Source organism: Neurospora tetraspora (genome assembly GCF_033439725.1).
Source record: "Neurospora tetraspora strain CBS 560.94 chromosome Unknown B0H65scaffold_8, whole genome shotgun sequence".
Lineage (NCBI taxonomy): Eukaryota > Fungi > Ascomycota > Sordariomycetes > Sordariales > Sordariaceae > Neurospora > Neurospora tetraspora.
This window is the reverse complement of record NW_026944390.1, coordinates 1616101-1644091: the sequence shown is the minus strand read 5'-3', so window position 1 is coordinate 1644091 and position 27991 is coordinate 1616101. Positions and strand designations below refer to the sequence as shown.

At 49.1% G+C, this 27991-nt stretch overlaps 8 protein-coding genes across 8 annotated transcripts; 4 read left to right on the top strand and 4 right to left on the bottom strand.

The window, feature by feature from the left end:
* Positions 1 to 2843: 2843 nt before the first annotated feature.
* B0H65DRAFT_316542 (uncharacterized protein) lies at positions 2844 to 4669 on the top strand. The gene is made up of 2 exons (XM_062823372.1): positions 2844 to 3143; positions 3926 to 4669. The coding sequence occupies exons 1-2, from the start codon at positions 3128 to 3130 to the stop codon at positions 4519 to 4521; spliced, it is 612 nt and encodes a 203-aa protein (XP_062677709.1). The 5' UTR covers positions 2844 to 3127; the 3' UTR covers positions 4522 to 4669.
* Positions 4670 to 6016: 1347 nt separating this feature from the next.
* Positions 6017 to 7848, bottom strand: B0H65DRAFT_316502 (cystathionine beta-lyase). Its single transcript, XM_062823371.1, has 2 exons — positions 6346 to 7848; positions 6017 to 6278 (listed from the first exon to the last, which is right to left on the bottom strand). The coding sequence occupies exons 1-2, from the start codon at positions 7588 to 7590 to the stop codon at positions 6147 to 6149; spliced, it is 1377 nt and encodes a 458-aa protein (XP_062677708.1). The 5' UTR covers positions 7591 to 7848; the 3' UTR covers positions 6017 to 6146.
* A 5103-nt stretch (positions 7849 to 12951) lies between these two features.
* B0H65DRAFT_478272 (ATPase family AAA domain-containing protein 1) lies at positions 12952 to 15274 on the bottom strand. The gene is made up of 3 exons (XM_062827472.1): positions 14770 to 15274; positions 14041 to 14705; positions 12952 to 13959 (listed from the first exon to the last, which is right to left on the bottom strand). Exons 1-3 carry the CDS (start codon positions 14827 to 14829, stop codon positions 13440 to 13442), a joined length of 1245 nt encoding a protein of 414 aa, XP_062677707.1. The 5' UTR covers positions 14830 to 15274; the 3' UTR covers positions 12952 to 13439.
* Positions 15275 to 15800: 526 nt separating this feature from the next.
* Positions 15801 to 16458, top strand: B0H65DRAFT_434900 (AP-2 complex subunit sigma; the record flags this gene model as incomplete). The annotated part of the gene is made up of 3 exons (XM_062825163.1): positions 15801 to 15832; positions 15992 to 16061; positions 16129 to 16458. The coding sequence occupies 3 exons, from the start codon at positions 15801 to 15803 to the stop codon at positions 16456 to 16458; spliced, it is 432 nt and encodes a 143-aa protein (XP_062677706.1).
* Positions 16459 to 17310: 852 nt separating this feature from the next.
* Positions 17311 to 20377, bottom strand: B0H65DRAFT_581935 (uncharacterized protein; the record flags this gene model as incomplete). The annotated part of the gene is made up of 2 exons (XM_062830832.1): positions 17311 to 19495; positions 19552 to 20377. 2 exons carry the CDS (start codon positions 20375 to 20377, stop codon positions 17559 to 17561), a joined length of 2763 nt encoding a protein of 920 aa, XP_062677705.1. The 3' UTR covers positions 17311 to 17558.
* A 1152-nt stretch (positions 20378 to 21529) lies between these two features.
* On the bottom strand, positions 21530 to 22835 carry B0H65DRAFT_502077 (regulator of Vps4 activity in the MVB pathway-domain-containing protein). Its single transcript, XM_062827854.1, has 2 exons — positions 22657 to 22835; positions 21530 to 22570 (listed from the first exon to the last, which is right to left on the bottom strand). The coding sequence occupies exons 1-2, from the start codon at positions 22681 to 22683 to the stop codon at positions 21698 to 21700; spliced, it is 900 nt and encodes a 299-aa protein (XP_062677704.1). The 5' UTR covers positions 22684 to 22835; the 3' UTR covers positions 21530 to 21697.
* Positions 22836 to 23577: 742 nt separating this feature from the next.
* On the top strand, positions 23578 to 24937 carry B0H65DRAFT_404393 (uncharacterized protein; the record flags this gene model as incomplete). The annotated part of the gene is made up of 2 exons (XM_062823801.1): positions 23578 to 23631; positions 24392 to 24937. Coding segments are annotated over 2 exons (600 nt in total), but the record flags the coding sequence as incomplete, so codon positions are not given.
* On the top strand, positions 24657 to 27732 carry B0H65DRAFT_478263 (transcription initiation factor IID, 18kD subunit-domain-containing protein). The gene is made up of 2 exons (XM_062827471.1): positions 24657 to 26428; positions 26506 to 27732. Exons 1-2 carry the CDS (start codon positions 25145 to 25147, stop codon positions 27337 to 27339), a joined length of 2118 nt encoding a protein of 705 aa, XP_062677702.1. The 5' UTR covers positions 24657 to 25144; the 3' UTR covers positions 27340 to 27732.
* Positions 27733 to 27991: the final 259 nt, after the last annotated feature.

Here is a 27991-nt window from a genome sequence, read left to right as displayed (position 1 = left end):
TCTTTCTTTACAGCTAATTCTTGAAGGTATTAAGGATATACTTTAACTAAAGTATAAGCTTCCGTCGTAATTAATTATTGCTATCTTTAAAGTAAATAATGTTTTTTTGTCGTTTCGGTAGGCTTTAAAAGGGATATTATAATTTGGTTATTATTTATTATTTAAACGTACTAATTATTATATTAATAGGTTATATATTAGATTGTTAATTGTTAGATTTGCTGGTGATTGATTGATTCTATGTGTTTGACTTGAGTGCTCTAGTATAGGGGGTTCTGGGGGTAACTCATATTTGCCAAGACCTGTTAAATCAGGTGGTTGGGACTCTGGCATCTAGCCCACATCTGGCCAGAATGCCACCCTAGAATCTGATACTATTCGCCAAGGTTATATCAATTCCCACAGCGTTGACGCATTGTCGACACGGTACTTTGCTCGGAGCTCGCAAACGAAATTATGACCTGTTACTGGCCAGCGTCGAAGCAATATGTACCTTTCCGACCGTATTGGCCATACGAGGAAGGCACTTCACCACCGCCCCCGTTAGTCTAGCCAAACCGCGACTTTTGGTGCAGATGGACATGATAACATTTCATCCATGGGTACGTATTTTTTCATTGAATCCAGCACTCAACGCAATGATTTTCTATTCACCATCCCTCCACGCAAGACAAAATCCTTCGGGAGAACAAATTCAGTTGCCATGAATCCAATCAGGAGCCTCATCCCTCATGCATTCGAGAATTGACTTTGTCGTCGGATCAACCCAGTATCTTCAGTCGTCTATCCAGGATCCCGGGTGTCTGTTGGCTAGCACCGGACGATACCGTTTACCGCAGCTACATCGTAGATTGGAGGCTAGGTCCGGGAAGAAAGTACTAATGCGTGGGAATTAACTGTGCACATCGGTTACTGTACCATGGTACTCACAGACGCCACATTTTGTAAGTAAGCAAACATACAGAAGCTCTCATCCCATCATGGCGATGCTGCTGATGGCGATGCTAACAGCTACCACGTCAGTTATAGATCTTTCCTACTGAGATCAAGCCCCCATCGCTTCAGACAAGTCTTCGCTCCTTTGCCATCAAGAGGCCTCGCCTACGGTGTTCGATTTTATCGTCTCGGGTTCGATGGTCAAGAGGGAACAAGGGAGCTATCCAACCCTCTTGTCTGTCTGCAGGTCAGCACCGTAAGAGCGATCAGCTTTTGGTATGTGTATGCATTCGAACTTCGATTTGTAGCTCTCCTGTACGACAACAAACACACAAACAGATTGAGTTCAACCAGCCCATCTCACGCCAACAACCAAACAGAATACAAGAAAACTCGAACAAAGCCTGCAGACCGGTCAGGATCGTACACGCTGTTTGTACGGCAATACTTGACCGACTTCATTTCATCTTGCTGGCATAATCAATTCCATCACGCAATGCTCCTGAGACTGGATCGAGCGGGCTAGATTTGGACTCCAATGAGGGCATCTAAGGAAGGGCATAGCACAACGTTGAAATGAGCTTTCTACATCCGACAACGAACATCTACCGAAGTGACGAATTGACGTCCACTATCTTGCCCCGGTATCCATGCCGTTACCCTCAACGCAAATGTCCTTCATTCTGCGCTCCAGTCTTGCATGGCGTTGACAAGTTCAAAGCAAACCCATAACCCTGATGCAACGAAGTGGTGTCACACGGGTTTGATGCAAGTAGAGGCGAAGAAGGACAGAGGGATAGCGAAAGATACAGGCTTTGCGAGGGTGCCGGAAACACGGACACCGGAGATACTAGAGGCACGGAGCGCCCGGGCATGACACGAAGTTCTCTAGGTGAAAGAAGGATACCCTGCCTGGGGAAGCATCGACCTACAAGGATACAACAGACCCGTTTCTTTAAGGCCTCGATTTGCAGAGGGAACCGGTACCTTCCATGTTGCCTGTAGAGCACAGCGTTGCTCAAAGCAGCACCAAGACGGCGATGTAGGATTCACCCACAAATTTCCAGCTTCCTGGGTCACACATGTGGTATCTAACGATGAGCCTGCAGGGGAAGCGTGGGGTGATGTAAAGAAGAGAATAGAGTGATGAGAATCTGTCCCTGATACTTCACACTGCAAAACCCGCAGGTAGGTGGTCTTCTTCAACGCTTCATTCTCTGGTCTTCTCGTCTTGAAGCTATATGTGACGGCTAACCACTTACTGTCGCGTACCCACACCAAAACACAGTAGATAGAGGGACGACAACTACTTGCGAGGTCAACCGTCTACAGCCTGGCAGAGGGACTCGAAGGAGGTAGTACTCTGCTACGAAGAGTGCTCCTTATCGCCAAGGTTCCAGCATAACCCCGGCCAATGGTCAATCTGCATATTCGGCCAGGTCTGGGGCTCATGGACAAGCTTCCTTGACATCGAGGTGTATCGAGCCGAGATGTACCTTGACCGAGTGTGGTGGGGACTTTCTTCGATAGGCCTTGGTCCTGATCATAATCTCCCACATCTCCTTCGTCTTCCTGTCTATGATGACTGACCGCGTGACCATAGGTACGAAGAATACATGCATGCTAGATTACCGGTAAAGTTTGGATCCGAATTGGGCGTTATGTCTGCATTGCTCATCACCCACCAGCCCCAAGCCTGTTGATTGATGCTCACTGATAGCCGCTACTGGCCATTCAGGGGATCATCATAGCAATGATGAGACTTCACGATTTCAACATGCTGAAGAGTCTTGGTTCCTGCGAGGTCTGTGTTGTTTCTGCTATAAAAGCCGGAAAAGCCCACCATCAGAGTGGAAAGTCAGAAGCTGGCTCTCAACAGGAACAGCTTCATCATCACATTCCTCCCTTTATTCAAGAACCCGATTACAAACCCACCGCTCATGATCTCGTTATTAAGTTCACCAACCAGCGTATATCACAACGGATAGACAACGTCCGAGAAACCCGAGCCATCCTCCTGCCATCTGCAGCACTGGGATCTTCATAGCAACTACCACGCTGATCAGCCACCTGGTCTCGACCACCGCCACTCAAGCCACACAACCATTCGCCCACTCTCCCACAGGAATTCAGGCTTCTACCAAGAGCACCATGCCTCACAGCGTGAGAGAAACGTGTCAACCAGCTACTGATGCTGACCGTCAAGGGTTGGTGCCACCACATCCTCTGCTTTTGCAAGGTGAAACGGGAGGAGGGTTGGGGTGATGTCTGTGTGGATGCTTTCTGTAGTAGGGAGAGAGATGGAAATGGAAAGGGACAAGTATGAGTGTGTTGTTCAAGGCCTCACCACCATTTTTCTATATAGCTCCTTCTCCCAACAGCAGCAGGACCGGACTAAGTCGTCACCCGTCAGTCATAACAACAGACAGCACAATCACAGCACCACCCCTGACACAAGCACCACTGTTAACCCCATGCTGGTTCGCTGGCAGGAGGAGCGAAATCGGAGCAATTTACCTATCACCGAGACGCTTATTGGGCAGGCCAAGGGTAGCGGTGGTGGTGGTGGTGGTGGTAGCACATAGAGGCCAGATGGGATGACGGGCGGAAGGTTGATTGGGTAGGGGGATTTGTCAGGTAAGTTACCTCACTGCAACTGACACTTACCTGTCGCGCAGCCCCTCGAACTTTTGGCTCCCATTGACTGCCCTGATCTTACTGACCTTTATCACGGCTTTCTTGCAGTATTGTTGTTTGTTTCTGTTTACTGATTCCCTCGCTTGTTTTTCAGCTCACCAGGGGATGGATACACAAAGTACCACGCATCCAGAGTGGTTTTGACCTTCAGAGAACGGGAACAGGAACAGGAAGGGAGAGCAGAAGAGAAGACAGGGAAGGAGAGGAGAATTCGGAAACTCGCTGGTGCTCTGATTGACAGATAGGGCTGGACAAACGACTCGAGTGTTACGGGCGGCTAACAAGAGGGTAGGGGTAAGGGAAAGGGTAAACGATAAAGGGTGGATTCTCGAGTCTTCGCCCTCGTGTCAAGATCGGGGCTCCTGCTGGATTTCTATCGCCCCCTGGCATTCTCCTTGCTGCCTGGACCGGCGATTTGACGCAAACACAGGAAGCAGCAGCACGCACATCAGGTATCACCAAGCAACGGTCTCGGACATTCACTGCAGCAGATTGCGGGGAGGAATCCGGCAAATTTTAGTGGAGGACGTTACGGATAAAGCGAGGAGTGGAGGAGGGGACAAAGGCTGTCAAGGCGGTCAAGGGGCGTTCAATCGCGTTGCTTGTGGAACGAAGGGCGTACGAGGGCACGAAACTCTTTCTCTATCTGGTGGATTTTCCTCTTTTTTTTTTCCTATTTACTCTCTTGCCGCCATAACCCTGAGCTGCCATGGCTGGCTTGCCTGTGCCATGACGGGGCAGGCGTGGCAGGCATGGCAGGCATGGGATGGCAGGCACGAGAAGCATGGCGGTGGCAACAAACTTCGTATGTGTACAACAACGGTGCGAGTTATGTGTGACATCCCGAAGGCTTTTCTCGGGAAGGGAGGCGAAGCTGAGATGGGCTGACCGGGCCGAGAGAGGATTTCGGACTTCGGAGTGTATGAGCACTGGACTGAAGTTTCCTTGTCTGACTGATACCCCCGGGCGGTTATGATGTTTTGTTTCTTTCGTTGGTTCTTTCTGGGGTAGCGTTGTTGTAATGAAACATTTTTCCCTCATCTATTTATTTATCCCCTTTCCTCACTCCTGCTTACGCCTTCTCATGTTCATCGTGTCCATTACGTATTAACTCCTTACAGCCTTACCTTGACTCCTTGTCTCCCAACCAAAGTTCAACACAAAGTCGGTCGTTGTCGATGTGTGGATGAGTTTAATCCTCGATCTTTTCCCTACATCCTCTAGGTTTAAACAGAGCCAAAGGATTCTACTCCACTCCTTATCGAGGGAGTGTCCATATCTCACCACCCCGGTTATGCCCAGCCAGCCGAGCTGGTCTCTGGACTACTACCAAGTCCCTTTGCCCCTTTGGTCATTCTGAATAAATCCCATCCATGCATACTTGAAGTCGCGTTACTGCGTCTACATCTACGAGAGTCTAAGAGCCACTCCCTCGCACAAGGGCCTGCTCGTTCATACAAGGACCTGATCTTCCATACAAGGACCTGATCTCCCATATTTCGTCCTCCCTCAATCTCGGTTTAAAATCCATCCGACCCCATCCATCAGTTCTCCCATCCCAACCCTCTGGCTTTCCGTTCGGTTCCGGTTCGGCTCACCAGCAACCAGCCACCCCTTTTCGCCTGTTTACTTTTTGACCGTCACCTCAGCCTCATGCACTTTGAAAAACTTACAACATGGGTGGGTGGTTTGTACTACTTCTTCCTTGCGATTCTTGTAACGGATTCGGTGTGGTTTTAAGTTTGCTGCCGTCGAACTGTTGTGAAGTGCGTGCGGAATTATAGAAAAGTGTTGGTAGAGTGTCGGGTTCTTGGATGTTGGGCGACTTTTGAATTCGTTGGATGATCTTTCCTTTCCAATTTCTTTCTCGCTCTCTCTCTTCCATAATAACATTTCTCTCGGTTCACATTGTCCGAGCAATGAATTCACGAATGTGTCGCAGTGCGAATGTCTGTTTCAAGCTTCTGGACTGTTGGTAAAGTTGGGACGTTTCTGTCCTTTTCTTTTGTTCATGTTTAACAACCAAGCCTGAGCAAGGTCTGTCTATGGCCTCCATCTCCCTGGGATGGCGGAAAACAAAAAACCAGGGAGCATAAACACGTTTATCACCGGTGATTTTGGGCTCAAGGTGATGATTTTCTTGATCTTTACTTCTTCTTCTCTTCCATATCATCTTCCGATGACGGCTGTCCCCGTCCTATCTTTCTGTCATCTCATCGTTGCATGTCATCTCAACCCGACTCCGATTCTGTGACACCCATCAATCCGATCCAACCATCCATCCCGTCAATTCCACCCATGTGAAAACCGTCCCGTATCCCCTTTCATCTGGTATAAAAATGTAACACACTTGGCATCCCGTTCCCCATACAAATACAGTGGTAACTCATAGATCTTTCCTTCCTTTCTTCGTCTCATATTTGCTGTCTAAGAAACACTCATGACACGCGAAAGAAGTAACAACAACAAAAGTGGTATAAAACATTCTCTTTCTGTTTCTTTTCTCTCTCTCTTTAAGCAGAAGGAGCAGCAGTGGTGGTGGTCTCGGTCGCCTCTGACCCAGCAGCAGCAGCAGCAGCAGCGCCTTCCGCGGTGTTAGCGTGGAAGCCATCTATCGTGAGAGTAACGGCACCGGCTTGGACGAGCTAGAGAAGAAAGCAGTTAGTGTCAAGTCCCAAATGAAACGACTCGAAGGACAGGTAAATAACTTACAGCACGCGACAAATCATCAATCAAATCGTCGGCATCCTCAATGCCCACGCACAACCGAATGATATCCTCGGGCATCTGCCTTTCGGCGCGCGTCTTGGCATCAATGGAGGCATGGCTCATGCGGCAGGGCATGCTGATGAGCGAGTTGACACAGCCGAAGCTGACAGAAATACCCCAAAGCCTGGCAGCCTCGACGATGCGCTCGCTCAGCGCCACGTCGCCCGTCTCGAACGAGAGCACGGCGCCAGCGCCGCGGGCCATCGACCAGTGCAGATCGTACTGCGGGTGCGACTTGAGACCGGGATAGCGCACCTTGAAGCCGTGTGACTCGAGGAATTCGGCGATGCGCTGAGCGTTGGCCTGCTGCTTCTCCATACGGATGGCAAGGGTCTTGACGCCGCGCATAAGCAGGAATGAGTCGTTGGGCGATAGACCGCAGCCGGTGGCGTTGATGGTGAAGTACAACTTGTCACCCAGCTCCGTGTCGTTGACGGCGATGACACCCGCCATGATGTCGTGGTGGCCCGACAGGTACTTGGTGCCGGACTCGTAGACGATGTCGGCGCCCACGTCGAGCGGGTTGAACAGCATGGGCGAGAGCATGGTGTTGTCGACGACGACCACGGCCTTCTCGTTGGCCTCGTGCGTGATGCGCGCGATTGTGGGGATATCGCAGATCTTGATGAGAGGGTTCGTGGGGGTCTCGAGCAGGACCATGGCGGTCTTGGGGGTGATGATGTTGCGCACAGAGTCGACGTTGGTGGTGTCGACGTGGTGGACGATCACACCCTGGTTGTTCTTGAGGTAGGTCAGGAGGCGGTTGGTGCCGCCGTACAGGTCGTCGCCGGTGATGACCTCGTCGCCGGGCTTCAGCAGGCGGGTGATGACGTCGAGAGCGCCCATGCCGGAGCTGACGGTCAAGCAGCGGTTCGCGTTCATGATCTTGGCCAAGTGGCGCTCGAGATGGGTGCGGGTCGGGTTGCCGGAGCGGGTGTAGTCGTACTCGCTGCCGCCGTTGGAGGACGACTGCTTGAAGGTGGCGGACTGGTAGATGGGAATGCTCGAGGCACCATACTGGTCCTTGGTCTCGGTGTAGACGAGCTCGGTGGCCAGCGCATATCTTCGGCCATTGTGAGGGCTCGAGGGTGCGGGTGATGGCGGGAGGTGGTGGCCGTCAAGATCTAGACGAGAGAAGACCTTCTTCGCGGCTTGCGCGGCCGGGCTGTCACTGTTGGGAGTCGACATTGTTGTCGTTGTGAAGATGTGGTTTGGTGGTGAAAAGGTTGTAGAAGCTGTTACCGCTTCTGGATAGCTTCTCGGTGCTGGTGTTTTCTGCTGTTTCTGCTGGCGTACCGGTAGTATGGATGGAACGGATAGAGGCCGATGGTGTGACGAGTCAAAGCGGTCGGTCTTTGAATGGGCAGGTCTAGGCGATATGCGGCGGGAGCGAAGAACGGAGGTTTGTTGTGGATCTGGAGATGCTGGTGGTGGTACGTGGACCTGGGCGCCTGGATGGAGGGGCAATTGAGGTTGGTAGCTGGACGTTAAGTCTTTTGGGAGGACGGGTCATACAAATCCGAGTTGAGTCGGGTATTTCAAACAATAGTGTATTATTGATGGTCGAGTATAAACATGCAAGAGAGAAGAAGAGAAAGAAAATGGCGAAATCAGGGTCAGTTATAAGACGAAACCGATCGAGACGGGCAACGGTGGATTCGGGGCGATGTCGTGCCAGTGACTCTCCGGTTGGACGAGTTAAAGTTCCAGATTGTCCCCCTGGTACCCCAAGATTTGTGCCCGGTGTGGACGAGTGTGTGGATTGTGGATGGAGGATGTGTCGATGACTGGTCGCCAACTCGCGTGGACGGGACTGGATGTCCAGGTGGATGAACTGGGGACGGCATTCGGGGTGGTGGGGTCTTGTCACCCTCTGTTGCTCTTGCCGTCCAGCGTTCGGTACATTGGTGCCGCGGACAGAGCTACACTACAATTGTGGTTCCTTGCAGCAACTGTAGCCGTCCATCCAATTGTCTTTTTGTTTCTTTCATCCGGCATCCAAACGAATTGTGCCAGCAGTTCCTCGAGTTGAATCATCTGAACATTATCGACCACTTATACAGCTACGTCGTGATATCCACATTAGATGAGAACATTCAGAGCATCAGAGGTTATATCAACCACGACTTCAAAACATCACTCATTTCTCGCCATGGTATCCCAAATAACTACCGGATAATATCTCTCCAGCCAAATTCGCCATCCTTTGCGACACGGCGTTGTGTCTGCCGTCTTGTCCGACCATCGGCGTTGCGTGTGGCTCCACCTTCAGCCCAAACCCGGGGATCCACGATGGCAAGGTACCCCGCCCGCTCGCCACGTCTCGCTGCCCCATGAGGTACCCGGCTATCGGTCTCACTGCTGGACCCCGGTCCATTTTGGTTCGCTGTTGTGGGGCTTTGAGGATGACGTGCTTGGCCCCCAGCCAGCCGCCCCGACATTCAACACAGAACGGGAGACCGAAACGGAGTTTTGTGTGCTTCGGCATGTTTTGTTTCTCTGATGGTCAGGGGAAGTGCTGTTTTGTTTTGGTTGACCGAAGAGATTTATTGAAATTGCAGCCTTGATTTTGTTTCAGGAGACAGTTGAAGGATCAGGCAGTCGTCACGTTGAAGCCTCAAAGCCTCAGACAGACAAGCAACAGGCAAATCAAGAGCCAGGCCGGGCAACCCTCACCGTCTGCACAGCCTTGAATGGCTTGAACGCCCTGTTTTCTCTACCGCATAACAACATTTTGAGTGAAACGAGACTGTACTCGTCGGTTAGGTATGGAGTCCACCCTCTGGGGGTCTTGCTTACAGCTAGCCAACCGACTCTCATCGTCCCTTTGAGAGTCGGGATTTTTATATGTAACGTGCAAGGCCTGTAATGGTCAGAATCTTCAACAATCCGTTTCTCTACTAAAATACAAGCAAAAAAAATAGTAAAGGATTCGGATTATTCGCCTCAATTGCGCGCATTTAACAATATAAGTGAATTATTTTTAAAATATTGTAATATATTGTTATAGTATTGTAAAGGTCTTATAGCCCGTATGCTAAACCTTTATAATACAATGTCCAACTCCTTCTTTTCCTTCCCTTATAAATTCCCATTGCCTTTATTATCGCTGAAGTCGTCGTTTATAGTAATTATTACCTTTATATGGTTGGTAGAGACTTTTAACTTCCTGCTTATTATTATTATAGTTATTATAGTAACTTACTCCTCCTCGTTAGAATTTGTATCAATAGCCTTCTCCTTCCCCTTCTTAAACCTCTTTCGAAGGTATAGTATTAATGTAAACAGTCTAAACAATGGCCTAACTAATACTCGTACTTATATTCGTGCCTTTTCCCCTATTAAATAATGGTATATAATAGGGAGTTCGCTAAGAATATTTATACTTTTATTACTTAATATAAATTTAACTGACGAAGTACTTCCTTTACGAACCTTTTTAACTCATTTCTTATTATATATTTTAAAAAGTACAAAGTCTTTATTATAATTAGGGAGGGTAGCTATTAGTAGGTATCGATCGACGAGTAGATATAGTATGAAGGTACGGTCAATACGGCTGTATGGAGCGTTTAAAGTAGAGTAGAATAGTATGTAGAATGTGGGGAAGGTGGTAGATTGGTCGAGATATCGATGAGTGAAAAAATCTACATTAGTTTCCTTTTCCTCAAGGGAAGCCCTATTCAAATAGACTTTTTGGATCAATGAGTTATCGAGTGACAAAACCGTTTGTACCTTTGGAATCATCATTTTCTGATCATTCCAATAGTGTTACGTATGTCTTCGTACGACTGACGTCGAGGCCGGAATTCAGCTTCGAAGTTCAGACTCTGGAATTTTCTTCTGGATTTTATCCAGGGTTGATCCCTGTTGTTGGCCGGAGGTTTTCTCCGGACCGGAATTTTACTCCGGTTATATATTTCATATTTATATATAAAAATATAAAATATATTATATTATACTATATTGTATAAAAGACCCGTAAATCCGTTATAAGTCTATAATTATTATATATATATATATTTAGACTAACAGTAGCCTTCCTTATAATTTTATAAAGTTTATCCTCTTTATTTTTAATATTAGTTAAGAAAGCGTTAAAGTCCTATTTAGGTTGGAAAGCCTTCTATTATTATATTTCCAATATATAATATAAATAATTAAAGCCCTATTATTTAATTAGAAAAGTACGACGGGTATTATTAATAATTTTATTCTACCCCTCTTTAAATTTTAATATTACATTATATTTTAAATCGTCTTTAATAATACAGATAAGGCCATTATTATTAGGAATATTAACTTTATTAATTAAATTAGGTTCAGCCTTCTTCTTAACTTTAAATTTGCGTGGTAGCTATTATTTAAAATTAGGGTTCTTTTCGAAAGCGACTTTTTTAATAAAGGTAAAGTTTGTTTATTATATTTCTTTTCATCCCTCCTTTATATTCATTACCCTTTTTATTATAATTTCAGTATTAAGAATTTCCTTTGTATAGGCTTTATTATTAATAATTATATATTTACAAGGGTTTTACTTTTGGGTTTCTATTTTAATATAGCCCTTATAGTATTTTTACTAATTAAATATTAGCTTTTAGGTATTAATAGATACTTTGAAGGCAATTTTAACTTCATTATAGACTTTTTTAATATGCGAATTATATTTATTAATACGTTGTTAAATCGTTAGTAATTTTAACGTACATAGTATTTTACCAAGAGTTATAACTTTAAATCAGTTACGGAATAAAGGTTTTTATTATACTTTAATAAATTTATATAATTTATTGAGGGGAACGTTTAATAAGTTAATTAGCCTTGTACTTACATAATCTTATTATAATTATAATTAATATATTTGGTTTAAGGACTAAAGATTATTCTTCTCTTATCCTTTATAGATATTACTTCGAATAAAGCCCGCTTCTTTAACTTTCTTCTAATTATTTAGAAAGACTATACGGTTAATATTATTAGCCCCGTTAATAATTTTATTTGCTAGAGCCTTTTAATAATCCTTCTTAATTACTTAATATACCTTTATATTAAATAATTAAAGTATATAGTTAATATATGAGGGTAGAGTATAAAGTATAATATCGAAGGGTTTATAATATTATAGAATGTATAAGTCTTTATAGGCCTTAAATTTATTTATCAAAAGGATTTAATATACCTTCGGTTTAGTAATTAATATGAAATTAATAGTTATTTTATTACCTTTAGACGGCTTTGGTCTTTCGAAGGGGAGTAGGCAATTAGGTAATAGATTAAACTATTCCTCGATAGTATGGCTATTAAAAGAGGGAGATAATTTAAAGGAGTGCTTATTAAAGTGCCTAATCTATTATAATATACAATAAATATTATTATAATTAATTAATATATTAGTAATAATTACGTTTAAATTAATTTCGTAATTAGTTTGTACGTTCCTTTATATTTGTAAATAAATTAGTATAAACGTAGTTAATTGAGTGAAATTAAAATTAATTATAGATAATAAGGCTGGAGCCTTATTATAATTTGTACTTTAAATATTCAAAATAAAAGGATACTTTTAGCTGTGGCCGATATAGTATCGATGGTAATTAGATTTTCTTCATTATTAGGGTTGAATATAATCCTTCTTATATATACCCAATTCTTTATAAATAATATTTATTACTATATAAATTAATATAGGATGTAATATTGATAAAGAAGTTTTTATACCTTTATAATTTTCTTAATTTCTCCTATTTGAAACGGGGACTTATTTATATTCTAAACATTCTCCTCTTCAATGTTGGAACTATTATAAGTAACTTTCACCTCTTTAAAATAGTCTTTAAGGGAATCTAGTTGAGTTTTAATATTCATCATTTTTACGTCTTTAAAGTTAGCTGCTTTAAATTCGAATTCTAGATGCCTTTTATACTATTCTATAGGCTACCCTCTATAAAAGTTAATAAAGGGGGGGTATAGCTGTTGAGTTCGTAGTTAGTTAGCTAACTTAACAAAGGAGGTATTATTTAAAGGGAAGTAGCTACAGTTAGCAATTTAGATTACAATATTAAAAGCCTTATCTTCGTTTATAGTTAGGGTTAGTAGTTGATAGGCTTTTATATTAATCGGTAGGATCTTACCTTCTTTAGTAAGTATTATATATTTTTTAACGATAGTTTTACTAACGTTAAATAGCTCCTTTGTACTTTTATATGTGACCCCCCCTTTGTTTTTGGCTTTGGTATTGGCTTTAGATCGTAAGGTGGTAGATCGGGTTATAGTTGCAGTCTGATTGTAATGAAATGCTGGGCGCCCTTTTCTATATAGGATATAATGTTAGGGTTAAATATAAGTATATTAAAAATATATACAAAAGATAGAGTATAATGAAATGAGTAAAATAAATTATTTATAGTATGATACAATAAAGATTGATAATGTTATTATTGAATGTAAATTCTACACCGTTACAGGCCTTGCACGTTACATGTAAAAATCCCGACTCTCAAAGGGACGATGAGAGTCGGTTGGCTGGCTGTAAGCGGGCCCCCAAAGGGTGGCCCCACATGGCTGTGGCCAGTGCGTGCACCTAACCGACGAGTATAGATAGGACTCGAAAGGGCTTCGGACAGGACTTCCTCGGTGAACTTTTACAGTTTCGAATCGCGATTCTGCCTGGAGAGGTCGGACTCGGATATTGGTATCTGGGTCACACGCGGGTAGGACCGATTTGAATGTTCCATGAGACTTCCAGAAACCAAGATAAGCCCGAGATATCAAGCAAGGCTACCAGTCAAAGTTGAGAGTTCTATCCGGTTCAATGAACTGCGCCTCCGCCTCCTGTCTTGTAGTGTGTACTGTTCCAATTCCTCTACCTGGTCATAACAAATGCCCTTAACAAGTCTTTTGAAATAATCATATGACGCTCATGATACTTTTCAAAGCTTCCTCGCTGTCCTTTGATCCTACACGAATGCTGCCTGCTTGGCTGGCACTTTGTTTCATTTGCAATCCCACTTCTCAGGGGTAACGCCCACAACCACACATTAAGACAAAATGTCCTCGGTCTCAGTATCGACTTCATAAATCTCCCTCGCGCTCATCGCCGCCTCTGGCCTGACGGAGCTGGGACGGCTGTCCGCCGCCAGACTGGGCGCGCCTCCCTTGCGACCAAAGAAATCCCCTGTGCGCAGGCCACGCACCGTGCTGGGATCCAGCTTCTTTATCGACTTTCCGGCGGCCTTCTGGTTCCGGATAGCCTCCCTCATGGGAACCATGGCCGCATCACGGCAGGCCTCTTTGAGTTCGCTTCCAGACATGCCTTCCGTTACCAGAGCAATGTATTCCAGATCGAATTCGGGGTCGCGCTTTGTTTCGGCGAGGACGAGCTCAAGGATGCGCCGGCGCTGGTCCTTGCCCGGGAGCGGGACGGGGAACTTCTTGGGCATTCTGCGGAGAATGGCGTCGTCGATGTCGTTGATGCGGTTGGTTGCGCCGAGAACCATGATCCTAGCGGGCTGACCGAGCGAGTTGGTAGATGTAAGACCGTCCCAGAGAGTCATGAACCTGTGATGTGATTTTAAGGTTAGCTCCGGGAAGCCCAAGGTTACACATGGCGCACTTTATAAAGTAAAAGGGTCAACCTACTCGGCTTTGACCATGCCGCTAGCCTCATGCTCTCCGCTTCTCCTTGTTCCCAAAACGGCATCGATCTCGTCAATGAAGATGATGGCCGGCTGCAACTTGAGCGCAAGCGAGAACACTGCGCGAACAAGCTTGTTGGAGTCGCCGTACCACTTTTCCGTAAGAGTCGAGATATGCAGGTTGATAAACGAGGCGCCGCTCTCGTGCGCTACAGCCTTGGCCAACATGGTCTTTCCGCAACCGGGAGGGCCGTAGAGAAGCACGCCCGACGGCGCGGACAGTAGTGTGCCGCCATGCGAATAGAGTTGCGGCATCGTGAGTGGGTAGATAATAGCTTCCTTGACTTCCTCGATAATCTCGTCCAGACCGCCAATATCGTCGAAGCCAACCGGGATGTCTTGGGGCGCAACTACCTCCAGGGCTACCTGGCTCTCGTACTCGTTGAGGACGAGGTCCTCGACCCGCACGGCGGAGGGCGAATCTTCGGCGACCTCATCGTCGGCGAACTCGTCGCTGGCAATCTTCGATTCGTCTCGCGACTTTTTTACCCTGGCCAGGTTCTGTTGAGCTTTTAGAAGGTTTTGGTCGTGCTTGGCACGGTCGGGATCGATGAGCTTTGCGACGTGGGGAGCGACGTAGTCACGAAAGATGAAGTATACGGATATTGTCTTGGAAGCAGAGTGTCAGCAGGTCATCTTGGGCGCATAGAATCATGGGTAACAGAGTCCATACGGTTGCAGCTAGTAGCAGACCGGACATAATGTCCTTGGCCACACGCCTATTCTCGGTCATTTTGACTTATGGGGTGAGCCCTCGCCGGGTCGGGAGGGGAGTGACAGCCCGCAGGTCGCATCCAAGATTTGAGGATCTTTCGTCGTGGAGGTCGTGGTCGTAGGACTCGTAAAGGGATACAAGATGTATACAGAAACAAGAGCTAATGCAATGAAACGAACGGCATGCACCGGGCAGCAGCAGTTGTTGTTCGCGTCCAAGTCAATGGACGTGATGGAGGTTGGGAATTAAGAAAGTTGAAAATGGGTCCCCCAGACGGTAGTCCTCGGCTTCAGCTTGCCATGTGCACTGCATTCGGCCCAAAGAATGGGGCGCCACCCCAGTGGCTAATGGGACCTTGCCAATATTGCCAAGACTCACACTTCAGTGGTCCCCCAGTGGTCCCGACTCCCGAACTTCCCACTCCCTTCGATCGATCAAACATTGGACTCCAACTGAAACCAACCACCAAAATGTCAACTCCAGTCGCACTGCGACACGTGAAGACGCGGAGCCAGCTGCTATCGATAAGCTTCCTAGGCGCCAAGAAGTCCCCCCTATCGGACCGCATATGTAGAAAACAGGGGTCCCTCCCTTCCGCCTGCCGCTGTGTGTGTGAACGAGCACCTCGATGGACGTTCGAAGGAAAGCTCGGGCCCCACTCACCCCTGGGCGGCTCGCACGCGGCTCATTCCTAGAGGGACGACGGGACTTCGACATCACCGACCGACCGCTGACAATTCCATAATCCGTATCTAATCACTTAAAACACCATCTTTCCCTTCCCGTCGATCCTTTGTACGATAATCGATACCATCGCATGTGTCGCATGTGAATAATCCAATACCACGCGGTTCTAGTGCCGGGCAGTTCAACAAAGCAACGGCGGATCTCGCGGTTCGGTTCGCTTCTCTTTTCAGTTTCTGTTTATTGTTTTCAACTTTCGAACTTCCAGACGGCCGCCTGTTGTCGCAAAAGTATAGTCCGCAGCCATGTTGTCATTCATTCTCATCCAGAACCGACAGTACGTACGATCTCCCAACCCGTCCGTCGCCTTACTCACGCTTCTACATATCTACCCTTCTACATACAGGCGCATCGCGAGTCGCATGTCGAATAGCAATGCGCCAACCAACATCTTTCTCATGCATAGTTCCTGACTAACTAACACCTGGCGACAAAGGGGTAAAACCCGTCTAGCAAAGTGGTACGTCCCCTACAGCGACGAAGAGAAGATCAAGCTCAAAGGCGAGGTACGTCCGCCCCCCATCCCCCCCCTATCATCCCCCTCTCTAACCCCCCCTCTCCCCATCCCTCCAGATCCACCGCCTAGTAGCCCCCCGCGACCAAAAATACCAATCCAACTTCGTCGAGTTCCGCAACCACAAGGTCGTGTACCGACGATACGCGGGCCTGTTCTTCTGCGCCTGCGTCGACACGAACGACAACGAGCTAGCCTATTTGGAGGCCATCCATTTCTTTGTCGAAGTGCTCGACTCGTTTTTCGGCAACGTGTGCGAGCTGGACTTGGTGTTCAACTTTTACAAGGTGTACGCGATCCTGGACGAGGTGTTTTTGGCGGGCGAGATTGAGGAGACGAGTAAGCAGGTTGTGCTGACGAGGTTGGAGCATTTGGATAAGTTGGAGTGATGATGGGAATGAGGTGTTGGAAGGGAAAGAAGGGGTGAGGGATAGGGGGTTGATGAAGCAAGGGGCGGGGATGAAGCGGGTTAAGGGTGACCGGCTGATTGACGGGCCGACTGACCGATCGACCGACCGATACGCGATAATATCAGCAAGGGCCTTGGGATGGACGAGGACTAATACTGGCTTCCGCTCGGACGCATCTCAGAATTCCGCCCGAGCATGCGGGTGTGGTAACGAGGTTCGGCGTTGTGCCGTGTCGCTTGAGCGACCTAGACCCTTCAACCTCTTGAGCACAGGGGCTGAGTTGACAGGGCACCGAAAGACCAAGGACCTTGGACGGGAGGGTTTGGGGCCCAATAGACGTCAACCTTTGCTAGAGATACCTCCAGCGAGAGACGGTCACCGACAATCGAAGCATCGAGTGAAGAGAGAACGACACAAAGCGGTGGTAACATATACCCATATCACAGACAAGGGGCAGGAAAGGAACCAAGGGGAACGCAACGGTCTTGTCTCATTTTCAGCAAGCACTGAGCAAGCAAGCTACCTATTTGCCGCACCGACAGCCCCATACATAGAGGGCTTTCGGGCTTATTTTATAGAGTAATCGACTAACTAATCTTACAAAGGACCCGTTCTACGAGATCCGAAACGCATTGCTTTAAGAGACATTGGTGTTCCCCCACTTGTCTGCCCCAAAAGCTTCAAGTGTTGGCTTCCAGAGCATCAAGGCTTCGTCGGTGGCAGATAACCATCTCTGCAGCTCAGCAGTGAAGCGGGCGTTAATGGCAAGCCTTGACACTGCTGTGTGCTGCTCGCCACCGAACGCCCTGGGTTCCAAGATCTGGTATCTGGCTGTCCAAGCCTCCAAAGAAATTGCAGAGTGATGTTAATATGAAACTAAACTCGGCCATGGATAGACGTCCGTTGAGCTGGATATGCAATGAAGGGGATGTGCAATTCGAAATAACTGTTCGCTCTCTCAAAGTCTGTATCGAATTCAAAATCGAGACCCCCAGAGGCATTTGACGCCCTGAACCAGAGCAGCCCCTGGCACATGTTATCAGCTTGTCGACAGACGGCCCTGGGGTCCAGTGCAGACACTACTGCGCCTGCGACCCATCGAGGACTGTGATGTCCGCCTGCTCTTCAGGCTGAGAAGGCTCGGTCTCGGCGGGTTCGGGGTCTGTTTTGACGTAGATCACGTCTTTGATGACCGTGTCAGAGCTGACACCGTCACCGACATCTTGCGTACCCTCTTTGAGCGTGCCATTGTCATGGTCATTGTCATCTGTTGTGGTCGCATGCTCAGGCTCGACTTCGCGGACGATATCAGCGCTCTCAACCAAAGCGTGATTAACTGTCTTCGGCGCATTGAGGGTCTCCGAGCTCGTCGTGAACTGAACAGAAGGAGACTCGTTCTCAACCGGTTCAGAAGCAGTTTTTGCCGCTTCAGAGAGTTCAATATCAGCGATGATCTTATCGACAATTGCAGAGACGTCAACCGCTTCGGGGACGTCAACAACCGCAGAGACGTCAAGAGGCTCAGCATCCTCCATAACAACATCGACAGCTGGCTTGAAGCCAACCCGACCGTCTCCGCCGGGTTGATGAGTTCTGACTTCGTCTTCATCGCGATAGAGAATCTGCATTGTCATATGATTCTCCATCACGACATCGATAGCCGGCGTGGAATTAGCACGCTGGGGGGTATCAGTCAACATGGCAAGAGGCTCGGCCTCACTGTTGACTATAGCGACAATGTCGGCATCAGTGACGGCCGGAGCAACGGGCTCGGCTTCCGTCATGGCTGTGTCCCTGGCCGATTCAAGGCCAGCATCAGCATCAGGATCAGCTGAAACATCCATATCGTCCTCCTCTGGGTCTTTGTCCCAGAAGAAACTCGATGCTTGGGCGCGCGTGGCCTTTTCAACCTTGTGAAGCCAGACATTCTTCCGGTTCTTGAACAGCTCCAAGACGGCCGGATGATACTGAGTACTACGATGACCGTCAAGTCTCTTCTCCGTAACACCCAGCTCCACAGGAGGTGAGGGCTCCCGTACAACATCCGGGACTGGTTCCGGCTTGACCCAAGTAGTGTTAATGGTCGGCTCGATCACCCAAGATCCAGAAGACTGCCGCAAGTCATTTTTGAACACTTCTGGCAGCCTATTCTTCATGGGAGCTCGTGCCAGAGGCGAGACGGTGGTGCTGGCAATCAAATCTGTCAGTTCGGTGAGAAGGAATCCCTTGTCCAAAGTTAGACGATCAACGTGATCGTCCTGATGAGGCGCCGGCTCTTGTGACCGGCGCCTCATGCGGGACATCAGGTCCTCATTTCCGTAGGCAGAAGCGGGGATAGATCCCTCTGCGTTGTCATCGTAGTAGAAAGAACTTCCTCGCCCTCGAATTTTAACATCCGCGGGTCGTGAAATCAAAGGCTGGTAGGGCGCATCGTGCATATGTTCGAACGCATCATCGTAGTCTAGGGCCCCAAACTGAGGCAGAGAAGATAGCTCTGGTTCCCGAAAGCTCGGTTCGGGAGACGAGTGTTTCAACCGATACTCCCTGTTGGCCCGGTGGTTATCTCTTCTTCGTAGAGCCTGCCGGGGAGGAGAATGAGATCTGGATCTGGATCTGCTACGCCTTCTTCTGTATCTCTCCCGAGACCTCCTCCTCTCTCTCGACCTATCCCTATCGACGTGATATTTGGTCTCTGACTCCCTATAGGGCGAACTCTCCCTATTGTAGTGATGTCTATCTTTGGGCTCCCTGTGTGGTGATCGTTCCCTTCCAAAGTGGCGTTTGTCTTTCGGCTCCCTCAGGGGCGAGCTACTCCGACTTCTTCTGGGGTGGAATTGACGTCTTTGTTCGGCATATCGCTTTCTCTGCTGAGTGAGCGATGTAGGGTTCATATTTCTCTTACAGACTGTCGCATAGTGGTCACCATATCTGTTACAAAAGTTACATTTGTATTCGTTGGGCGGACTCTTGTCAAACAACGGATCGAGGTTGGTTGGGCATTGCGTATGGTAATGTCCTGTGATTGAAGTACAATTAGCATGGCTGAAGCTCACACAGACGTGTTCCACATACCAGGGACACCGCAACGACCGCAGGGGTTCTTGTTCTTCCTTTTGGTTTGAACTGAAGTTGGCCCTGACTGCATCGTCTGTGTCTTGCTTCTCTTCTTTTTTTTCATCTTTTCCTGAAGGTCAGTGGTCAAGTTGGTCTCATCGTCGCCAAAGACCATTCGGTTTGCTCCGGTGAGGAAAGACAAATTATTCTTTGCTTTGGAATCTGCATCCTCATCGGAGCTGATGTCAACGACGGGACGTTGCCAGTCATCTAGATCGATGACTTCGCCTTTCTCAGGGTTACTGTCACTGTACCTGGACAGCTTGAGGCGATCGGGGTGGATCTGTCCAAAGCCATCGATAGGCTGCGCTTCGGACGCCTCATTGACTGAGGGGAACTGCTGGAAAGTCTTCTCCGGTGGAGGCGACGGCTGATAATGTTCGCCTGCTGAGACGAACCGATGGTGCGCCGCTGTAGGAAGACTGTAAAACTTCTTGACCTCACGCTCAGCCATATTGAGCCGTTTAGCACTAAACGGCTCAACCTGGCGGTGTTCAAAGAGCCACTCTTCGAAGGTTCCGACCACATTGCCACTGTCATATCCGGCTTTATTGACAAACAAGCACCATGTTGCAATTTCGCGACTGAACGATTCCTCGTCAGAGCTTTTGACTTCCAGGAGATGGTCGCTGAGCCATGTCATGAAGGCGTAGAGCCGTGTTCTCGGCGTGGTCGGCTCTGGCTTGCTGTCGATACGCTCAGCAAGCTCCTTTAGGGAGAGTTCGCCGAGTGTCCGAACACCCAGCCGCCCGGCAAAGGCTGTCATCTCCTCCTTGTATCCCATTGTTGATGGTGGGGTAATGGAAGAGATGCCAGCTCTTGGTCGCGAGTATCAAACGAAGCCGATCAGACGCCTGCTCCAGGCTGTTGGTCAAATATGGCGAGTATTCTGTCCAAACCAGGAGTACTGGTTAGTTTTCTGGACGCGGTCAACCGCGTCGCGACTTTGTGACGAGATGCCCGCGATGAAAGTCTGCGGCAGAGGCGGTGGTCAGCGTCAAATCTTCAAGTCACCAAGGAAGATGTACTTCTGTCGATAGCATAATTGTAGTGCCAAACATGCAGAAATGCATGATCCGAGAGAAATGCTGCGCGTAGGTAACTGGGCTCGATCAATTTGAATATTTGAAAGAGAAGCAGGAATGGTGGACTCGAGGAGTGCCCGTCAACAAGATCCGATACTTCCCGGGTCCACGTGTGGGTGAATGACGCGAACCTGGCTCTTGCTCTTTTTCCACCCCTGGGGCATGAAGGGAAGAACGAAGTGAGCAGGTGAGAAAGGAGCGATACTAATGAGATCAAGTTACCTTGGAAGCTTCGTGATATCCGCTCGCTGTACCCGAGATATCTTGTGTTGGTGGACAATCTCAGCGGGGTGTTAAAATTGTGGAAGGAGGTAAAGGACTCGATCAATCCGGGCGGCGTCGATACGTTGGTACGCTGGTACGGTAATATTCGAGGGTATCAGGACCCAACCGGAGCAGGCAGCTGATGTCTGGCGTAATAGCAACATACATAAGTTGGGACGAAAAGAAAGAGCAAACGTCCATGTATTTCAAGGCGGGGCGACAGCGAACAGGAAGGAGCCACCCTCGCCAACATCGCCAGACGACTTCCCCTCTAGCGTGTCTGACAGAGCCTTCCATCACATCTGCTTGTAGCTACCTTCCGTAGGCAGGCAGGAACCTTCAAACGGTCAATCATTCACGTGTGACCCGCGCGTATCATCGCACTTCAGACCCGGGAGGGGAGGGACCGACAACCATGACCGCTGCTCCATCCTACCAGCTTGCCACGGAAATGTTAAGACGGGAAGTAATACATATACCCTCAAAGGGCTAAGTGTATGGTGGTTGGGGAAGTTGTGGTCATCCAAGAAACAAAAGAAGCTTGTCACATATCAACAACAACAATGCGGTATCCAATGGGTCAGTCAACACCAAGCAAGAAGCCCACGTACGAGAATATTCGAAATGATATTGAGTCGCTTGAAAAGACATAGGCCGACAAGAACCGCTACAAAGATCCGTTCCCATACTTCGTATCTTGACTCTGCAAGGCCAGAAATCGCTTGGCAAAGTACACATCACACCCAAAAACCATCCTACTTCTTCAAAGCCGCAAACCGCTTAGCCAGCTCATCCACGTCAGGAATGCCGTCCGCAATACTCCCCTTTGCAGGTGCCTTCTTGACAACTCCACCACTCGCCGGAGGTTGCTTTGGTTGTAATTGCTGGTGGTTCAACGTGACTTTGGGGTGGATATTGTCGGTTGACGGCGGTGGTGGGTTGACATGTAGTGGGCTCGCAGGTCCAAATGACACTGGTGGCGTTGCCTTGCTAAGCTCCTCCTGAGCCTCAGCCTCCTTATCTTCCGCCTTTAAAGGTGCCTCGAGGTTCTTCTGAGCCTGTCCACCGCTCGGGTTCTCATCGTCGTCCATAACGTCAGGCGGGTCGCCCAAGTCCGCCTTCTTCTTCGGCCAGTTCGCGCCATATACCTTTGCGATCTCCTCTAGGTAGCCGACAACAAGCTCCTCCCGTGGCGGTGTCACGCTGAGCTTCTTGACAACCTTCTCCGACACCTTGCCGTCCGAGTTTTCCACAGCCTGCAGCGCAAACTCCTTGCCAAACTTCTCTGCGAGCAGCGTCCGTACCTGGTGAAGCTCCTTGATCTCGGTCTTGGGCGCGGCGTAGATGATGCTCTTGACGGCCTCCTCGAGACCAGGGTCGCATGTGGGCGCCTCTAATAGGCCAGCGCGAGCGAGCAAGAGTTCACAGTAGAGTTCCAGAATCTCGTGGAGCTCGGTAGTGATGTCTGATCGGATGATGTTCTCGACGCGGATGCGGGCCGAGTCCTCCTTGCCAACATCTAGCAACTGCGCCATAGCCCGTCGCTGGGTCTTGGCTAGGGCTTCATCCCGCTTCTGGACCATGCGCAGTCTGGCGATGGCCAGTTTCAGTTGGACCTTGAGTTTGGCCTGTGTTCAGAGTTAGCTTCATCGCCCATGGAGACGTCACATGTTGTGGACTGTAGTTAACTTGAGGTGGAGCTGGGATGACGTACCACAAAGGCAGCTCCTGCGGGAGGCATTTCTAGGATGTGTTTGGGGTGATTACTGGATGTTTGCTGTCTCAAAGGAATATTTTTAGGTAGACAATGCCAATATGAGCGACTGGTCAAGGGACAGACAATGAAGTTGAAGATAAGATGGGGCTCAAGCAACTTGCGAGGTTGTCGTGAAGTTGGAGGAGACGGGACGACGGCGAGCACACAGCTTGTGTGGGGCAGGTGGTGGGGCCGCATGCGGATCGACAGGGTCATTGGCTGTCACAAGAAACCCCTTGTTCAGTGGACTGGATGCGTAAGAGGAAGTAGAAGGTACTTGCTATCTCGTGTGGAGTAGGTGTTTCTACAGGTAGATCTACTTTGTATCGCATTTGCGATGCCACCTCCTGATCACTTCCGTTTACTCGATTCTGAGTTCAACCACTTCAACAGTCTAATACATCTCGCAGATGATTCACTCGACCCAGCCTTATGATTGCACTCGACCCAGCCTTATGATTGCACTCGAGTGTCTTAGAAGATGAGACGTCAAACTCGATTACTGTTTCTTCTGAACCGCCGACGACGCATGGTCCAAGAACGTTCTGCGGCATGTATGCATCACGTGACAGTACCAGGAACCTTGTTGGTTACCGGAACTTCAACAACGTCCGCCGAACAACCGGACATCAACTCTTGCAGCTTCTCACACAACGGTTGATTTCCATTCTTCCCACCTTCACTTCTACCTAACCTTTCCTTGTCATCTGCGTCAAAAACTTGATACCCAATACTTTCTTCGCCCTGTCGACAATATCTTGAACCCCGCTCAGAATCGAACGCGTGGTCTCTTTCCTCCTCGACATTTGTTACCGCTTCTAAAAGAAGGCAGCTTATAAACGACTTAATCAGACAATCGCCCTTTGGAAATCGATCAAGATGGCGGACAAGGACAAGGATAAACAGTACAAATACCGCCAGGAAATCCAGCAGGTTAGTGGCTCACCTTGCGCGCAAAATGACAATTGTGTTTCGCAAGTAGAGTGCCCTGGCAAGTGTTCAGGCTCACTGAAAAACTTCTCCTTGCTCATATCTCGTGCTTTGGCATCCTCCTCCCGTCGCTTTGTGCCCGTGCACGCTGTTGCCTTATAAATGTGAATCCCCGAACTACGGACTGTCTGAGCCAGCTCAGGAGAGAGGTTAGAGATCTCGAAGAACGTTCTGGGGATGACGAGTCATCATCTGGAAAGCCGCGAATACCGTCGAGCCCCAGCGAAGTGGGAGGTTTTGCATTGCTCACAGTACAATGCCCAAATAGAGAAAGGTGGTTCTTGCTTTTCGCCGTCAACTGAAAGTTGCTCGCCAGCTTCAATGGTTGCCTGGTTGCCCGGTTACCGGGCCGCGTGGTAAATCGGCCTTTTGGGTGTCCAGGGACGGCAGGAGCCTCGATTCACTCCCTCTCCAAACAATCTCACTTTGGCCTTAAACAAAAACAACCTGCGTGGGTCGGCCATTTACGGCGACTCTTTTGTTTCGTTCATCAGCAAAGCACAAGCCGCTCTTTTTCCTTTGCCATTCACCCACCACCTTCGTTCGAACACGCAGCTAGATCCACATCTCGCGACCATTCACCCACCTAAACCTGTGATTTCACATTCACAACAAGTCCCACAAAGTCAAAACCATGAGGCTTCGTTCTGGAACCGTCGCGTCGGCCGCGAAGGAAGACATATCTTCACCAGAGCCCCCCGAGCCCCCCGAGCTCATGCTTCCTCTGCGGCGTTCGACACGCATCCAGCGGTCACAATCGGCGAGGCCATCAGAAACTCCCCAGCCGTCAAGAAAACCGAAGAGGACCAGTTCAGCGAGCAATCCCACCCCTCAGACCTCGCGAGGAAGGCCTCCTACTAGATCCTCCGGCCCACGGCTACAGCAGGTCTCTACTCTCGAAAGCCAGCAATCACCATCAGACACCCCTACACGTCGTGTCTCTACAGGAAGCACTCCAAAAGGCAACATGGAGAAATCCGCCAACAGTTCAGGCGTGCCTTTACAGCTTGTGCCCGCAGACCCAGCCATTCACTTGGGGGCCGCCTTGGCGGCCTCTTCCGAGCAACCACCGCAGCATTTGGAGCCCCTCCATTCTGGGACTCCAGTTTCGGACAGCTCCCAGGCAGTTTCAGTCTTCCAGCATTCTTCTGGCCCTAACATGGAGGAGGATCCGCCACTGCCCATACCGTCATCTGTCTCGATGTCCATAAGTAGTGGGCCCGACTCTCTCCCGAGTGTCGATGTGTCTTGGGAAGGCACACACCCAGGAGGTAGCCAGCATTCTTCTGGCCCTGACATGGAGGAGGATCCACCACTGTCCATACCGTCATCTGTCTCGATGCCCATAAGTAGCGGGCCCGACTCTCTCCCGAGTGCCGATGTGTCTTAGGAAGGCACACACCCAGGAGGTAGCTTGGAGGAGCAACAACAGCTGTCCATATCATCGTCTGACTCGATGTCCATAAGTAGCGGGTCTGAACCTCTCGCAGATTCCGATGTCTCTGGGCAGGTCACACACCTAGGGAGTTTTGCGTCCACTAATGCTACGCTGGAAGACGACACAAGTTCAGTTCACAAGAGCAGGAGAAAAAGAGATCCAAGTCCTGGAAATGATGCCGGGGATTTGATCATTGCTCCTGGCCGCAGCTACGAGTCTCTCTCGGGGGATCTCGGCAACGGGCATCTTCATTCCACAACTGAAAAGCCCAGCCATCTCTTCCCGTCCAAATGTTCATCACCTCCGTATAGACCATCAGAAGTCCTCACTTCGCTAGCAAACCACCTTGCTACACCGGATGAGAGCTCCGGCTCTGAGACCCAACAGCCTGACCAACCGGTTGTGTCGAAGGAGGCCCTGGAAAGCCTTGTCGAGACCCAAACGATTTTGGAGAAGGGCCAGATGACTGCAGGGAGTGAGTTGCAGAGCATTACCAGAAGTGACGAGGCTGGTCAGACCTCGATACTTCTACCGGAGATCACAGCTCAGCCTCAATGCGAAGATCATAAGTCTGCGACTAGATGTCCTTCATCGGAAGGTGTTACTGGTGATGCCGTCGATACCTTCTGGAGTTCTTGTAACCCGAGCGAGGACGGGACCAAGACCATCAATAGCGCCGATGTTTGGTTTTCCGCTCAAGATCGGACTTATCAGCCTATGGACGTGGACATGGGGTCCAAAGACCTTCCCGAGGAACCATCCATCCCTGAGAACATTACGCCGGATCAGCCATCAGAGTTGGCCACCCAGTCGGATGAGGATTTAATGGATACCGAGTGGGATGACTGGATCGATAACGAGATCATCATCCCTTCAGCGCCCAGTCAGCAAGATACAGTCATGGGAGAAGGCCCTACTGCGAGTCCTCCTACCATTTCTTCCTCCGTCAACCAAGTTGGTGACGGGCTTGATCTCTTCCAAGACGCGTTCGACACTGCCCTTGATGAGATCAACACAGAAAACCAGGCCAAGCGACCTCAGTCCCCAATTCCTAATAACATAGTCTTCCCTTCAAGTGGAGCGGAAACAGAGCGTAGAGGCATCAACGACTTCGCCAACCCGTACCCAAAAGACCCATGGGAGTTCTACTGGAAGAAAAGAGCAGAGACAAAGGACCAGTTCATTGCCAGATTTACTAACAATGTTCGTCAGATGATGTACGTCTCTGGAGAAACAGGCGAGCCATCCGTTGAAACCACGAGCATCATCGAAGACATTGTGCGCCAGCAGGTCATCCATATGGTAAGTCATTACTGTCCAGCCGCGCGCCCTCTACATATATCACAGAAAAACTCGAAGACTAACACTTTCCCTCGCAGCTCAAAAACTGCACCGAACTCGCCGCCCGCCGCGGCTCCCGCTCCATAACCATCAACGACCTAATCTTCCAAATCCGCGACGACGCGCCCAAAGTCTCTCGGCTGCGCACCTTCTTATCCTGGAAAGACGTGCGCAAGAACGTCAAAGACAGCGAAGACAAAGGCGGCGACGCCGACATCGGCGCCGCAGGCGAAGACCCTTCCGCCGCGGCTGGTATCGTCCCCGGCGCAGGCGGTCCCGTCGACGACGCAGCCAAGAAAAACAAAAAAGCCAAAGTCGGCCTCCCCTGGGAACCCTCCTCCTTTTATTCTGTTGAAGTCCCCGAGCGCGAAGACGAAGAAGACGAGGAGGAAGAGGAAATGAATTACATCACCCTCCAACGCCTGCGCAAAGCCGACGAGCGCACCAAGGCCATGACGCGCGAGGAGTACGTGACCTGGTCCGAGTTCCGGCAGGCTTCTTTTACCTACCGCAAGGGCAAGCGGTTCAGGGAGTGGGCCGGCTTCGGACAGGTGACGGATAGTAAACCCTCTGACGATATCGTCGACATTTTGGGGTTCCTGACGTTTGAAATGGTGCAGAGCATCACGGAGGAGGCGCTCAAGATCAAGGACCATGAAGACCTGCTCAAGGAGCGCACGGGCGAGGCGGGTCCTACGAAGAAGCGTAAGCTGCCCAAGGGATTGTTTGATCCCCCTGGTGAGGGAAGGACGCCGGTGGAGCCGAGACATATCCATGAGGCGTTTAGGAGGTTGCAGGATCCGAGCAAGAAGAGGAGGGCGATGCTCAATGGGACTAGGTTGCAGCCGAGGACGGATTTGTTGATTATTTGAGTTGAGGGTTTCTGGGCTCTTTTCTTGCTTTCAGAACCAGGTCACTTAGCCACGAGCTCTTGAGGTTGAGAGGAGGAAGCGCAACTGGATTCAATAGGCTCAGGAGTGCTAGGGATGTTGGGCTTATTTTGCTTTCTGTTTTGAGTAAGAACGATATTCATGTTGGAGTAAAGGCACTACGGCGCAAAGAGGTTTAATTCTTGAAGTGAGCAGTCTAATAAGGTAGAAGAGAGGGTCAATCATTCAGTGCCGGATATTTACTTGCTCTTTACTTGGGGAAAGAGAACGAGCGGCATGATCGATTGGCACCTTGCATGCCGTCTCTTGATGGCCCATCTGTTGCTTTTATAGCTGATGATGTAGGAGTAATAATAGATACTAACTGCGACGGTGCAAGCTTGATGACAAAAGTGTGGCCCCGTGAAATTTGCGCCGCTTCGTCGAATGAAAGAGATGGCAGACGCCAAAACGTACTTGCCGATGTTGAGCATATACATATCATTGGACACGAGCTTTTGATAGTAATTGGCAAATGACATTCGCAAACCCGTCAAGGTAGGAGACATACAGAATCGAGCCGTCAAGTCTTCACGAGTTCAAGTGGTACCCGATTAACATTATGTTTCCACCTCTAACCCAGTGGTCACCAAGT

Bases quoted from the DNA above. Each gene is read 5' to 3' on its own strand.
- B0H65DRAFT_478272 (XM_062827472.1), bottom strand. From the start codon at position 14,829: ATGACCGAGAATAGGCGTGTGGCCAAGGACATTATGTCCGGTCTGCTA. The intron at 14,706-14,769 runs GTATGGACTCTG...TCTGCTTCCAAG, and splicing joins GTCTGCTACTAGCTGCAACC to ACAATATCCGTATACTTCAT. The intron at 13,960-14,040 runs GTAGGTTGACCC...ATCACATCACAG, and splicing joins AGCGGCATGGTCAAAGCCGA to GTTCATGACTCTCTGGGACG.
- B0H65DRAFT_478263 (XM_062827471.1), top strand. From the start codon at position 25,145: ATGTCCATAAGTAGCGGGTCTGAACCTCTCGCAGATTCCGATGTCTCT. The intron at 26,429-26,505 runs GTAAGTCATTAC...TTTCCCTCGCAG, and splicing joins GCCAGCAGGTCATCCATATG to CTCAAAAACTGCACCGAACT.
- B0H65DRAFT_316502 (XM_062823371.1), bottom strand. From the start codon at position 7,590: ATGTCGACTCCCAACAGTGACAGCCCGGCCGCGCAAGCCGCGAAGAAG. The intron at 6,279-6,345 runs GTAAGTTATTTA...TTTCTTCTCTAG, and splicing joins TTGATGATTTGTCGCGTGCT to CTCGTCCAAGCCGGTGCCGT.
- B0H65DRAFT_502077 (XM_062827854.1), bottom strand. From the start codon at position 22,683: ATGCCTCCCGCAGGAGCTGCCTTTGTG. The intron at 22,571-22,656 runs GTACGTCATCCC...CTCTGAACACAG, and splicing joins CCGCAGGAGCTGCCTTTGTG to GCCAAACTCAAGGTCCAACT.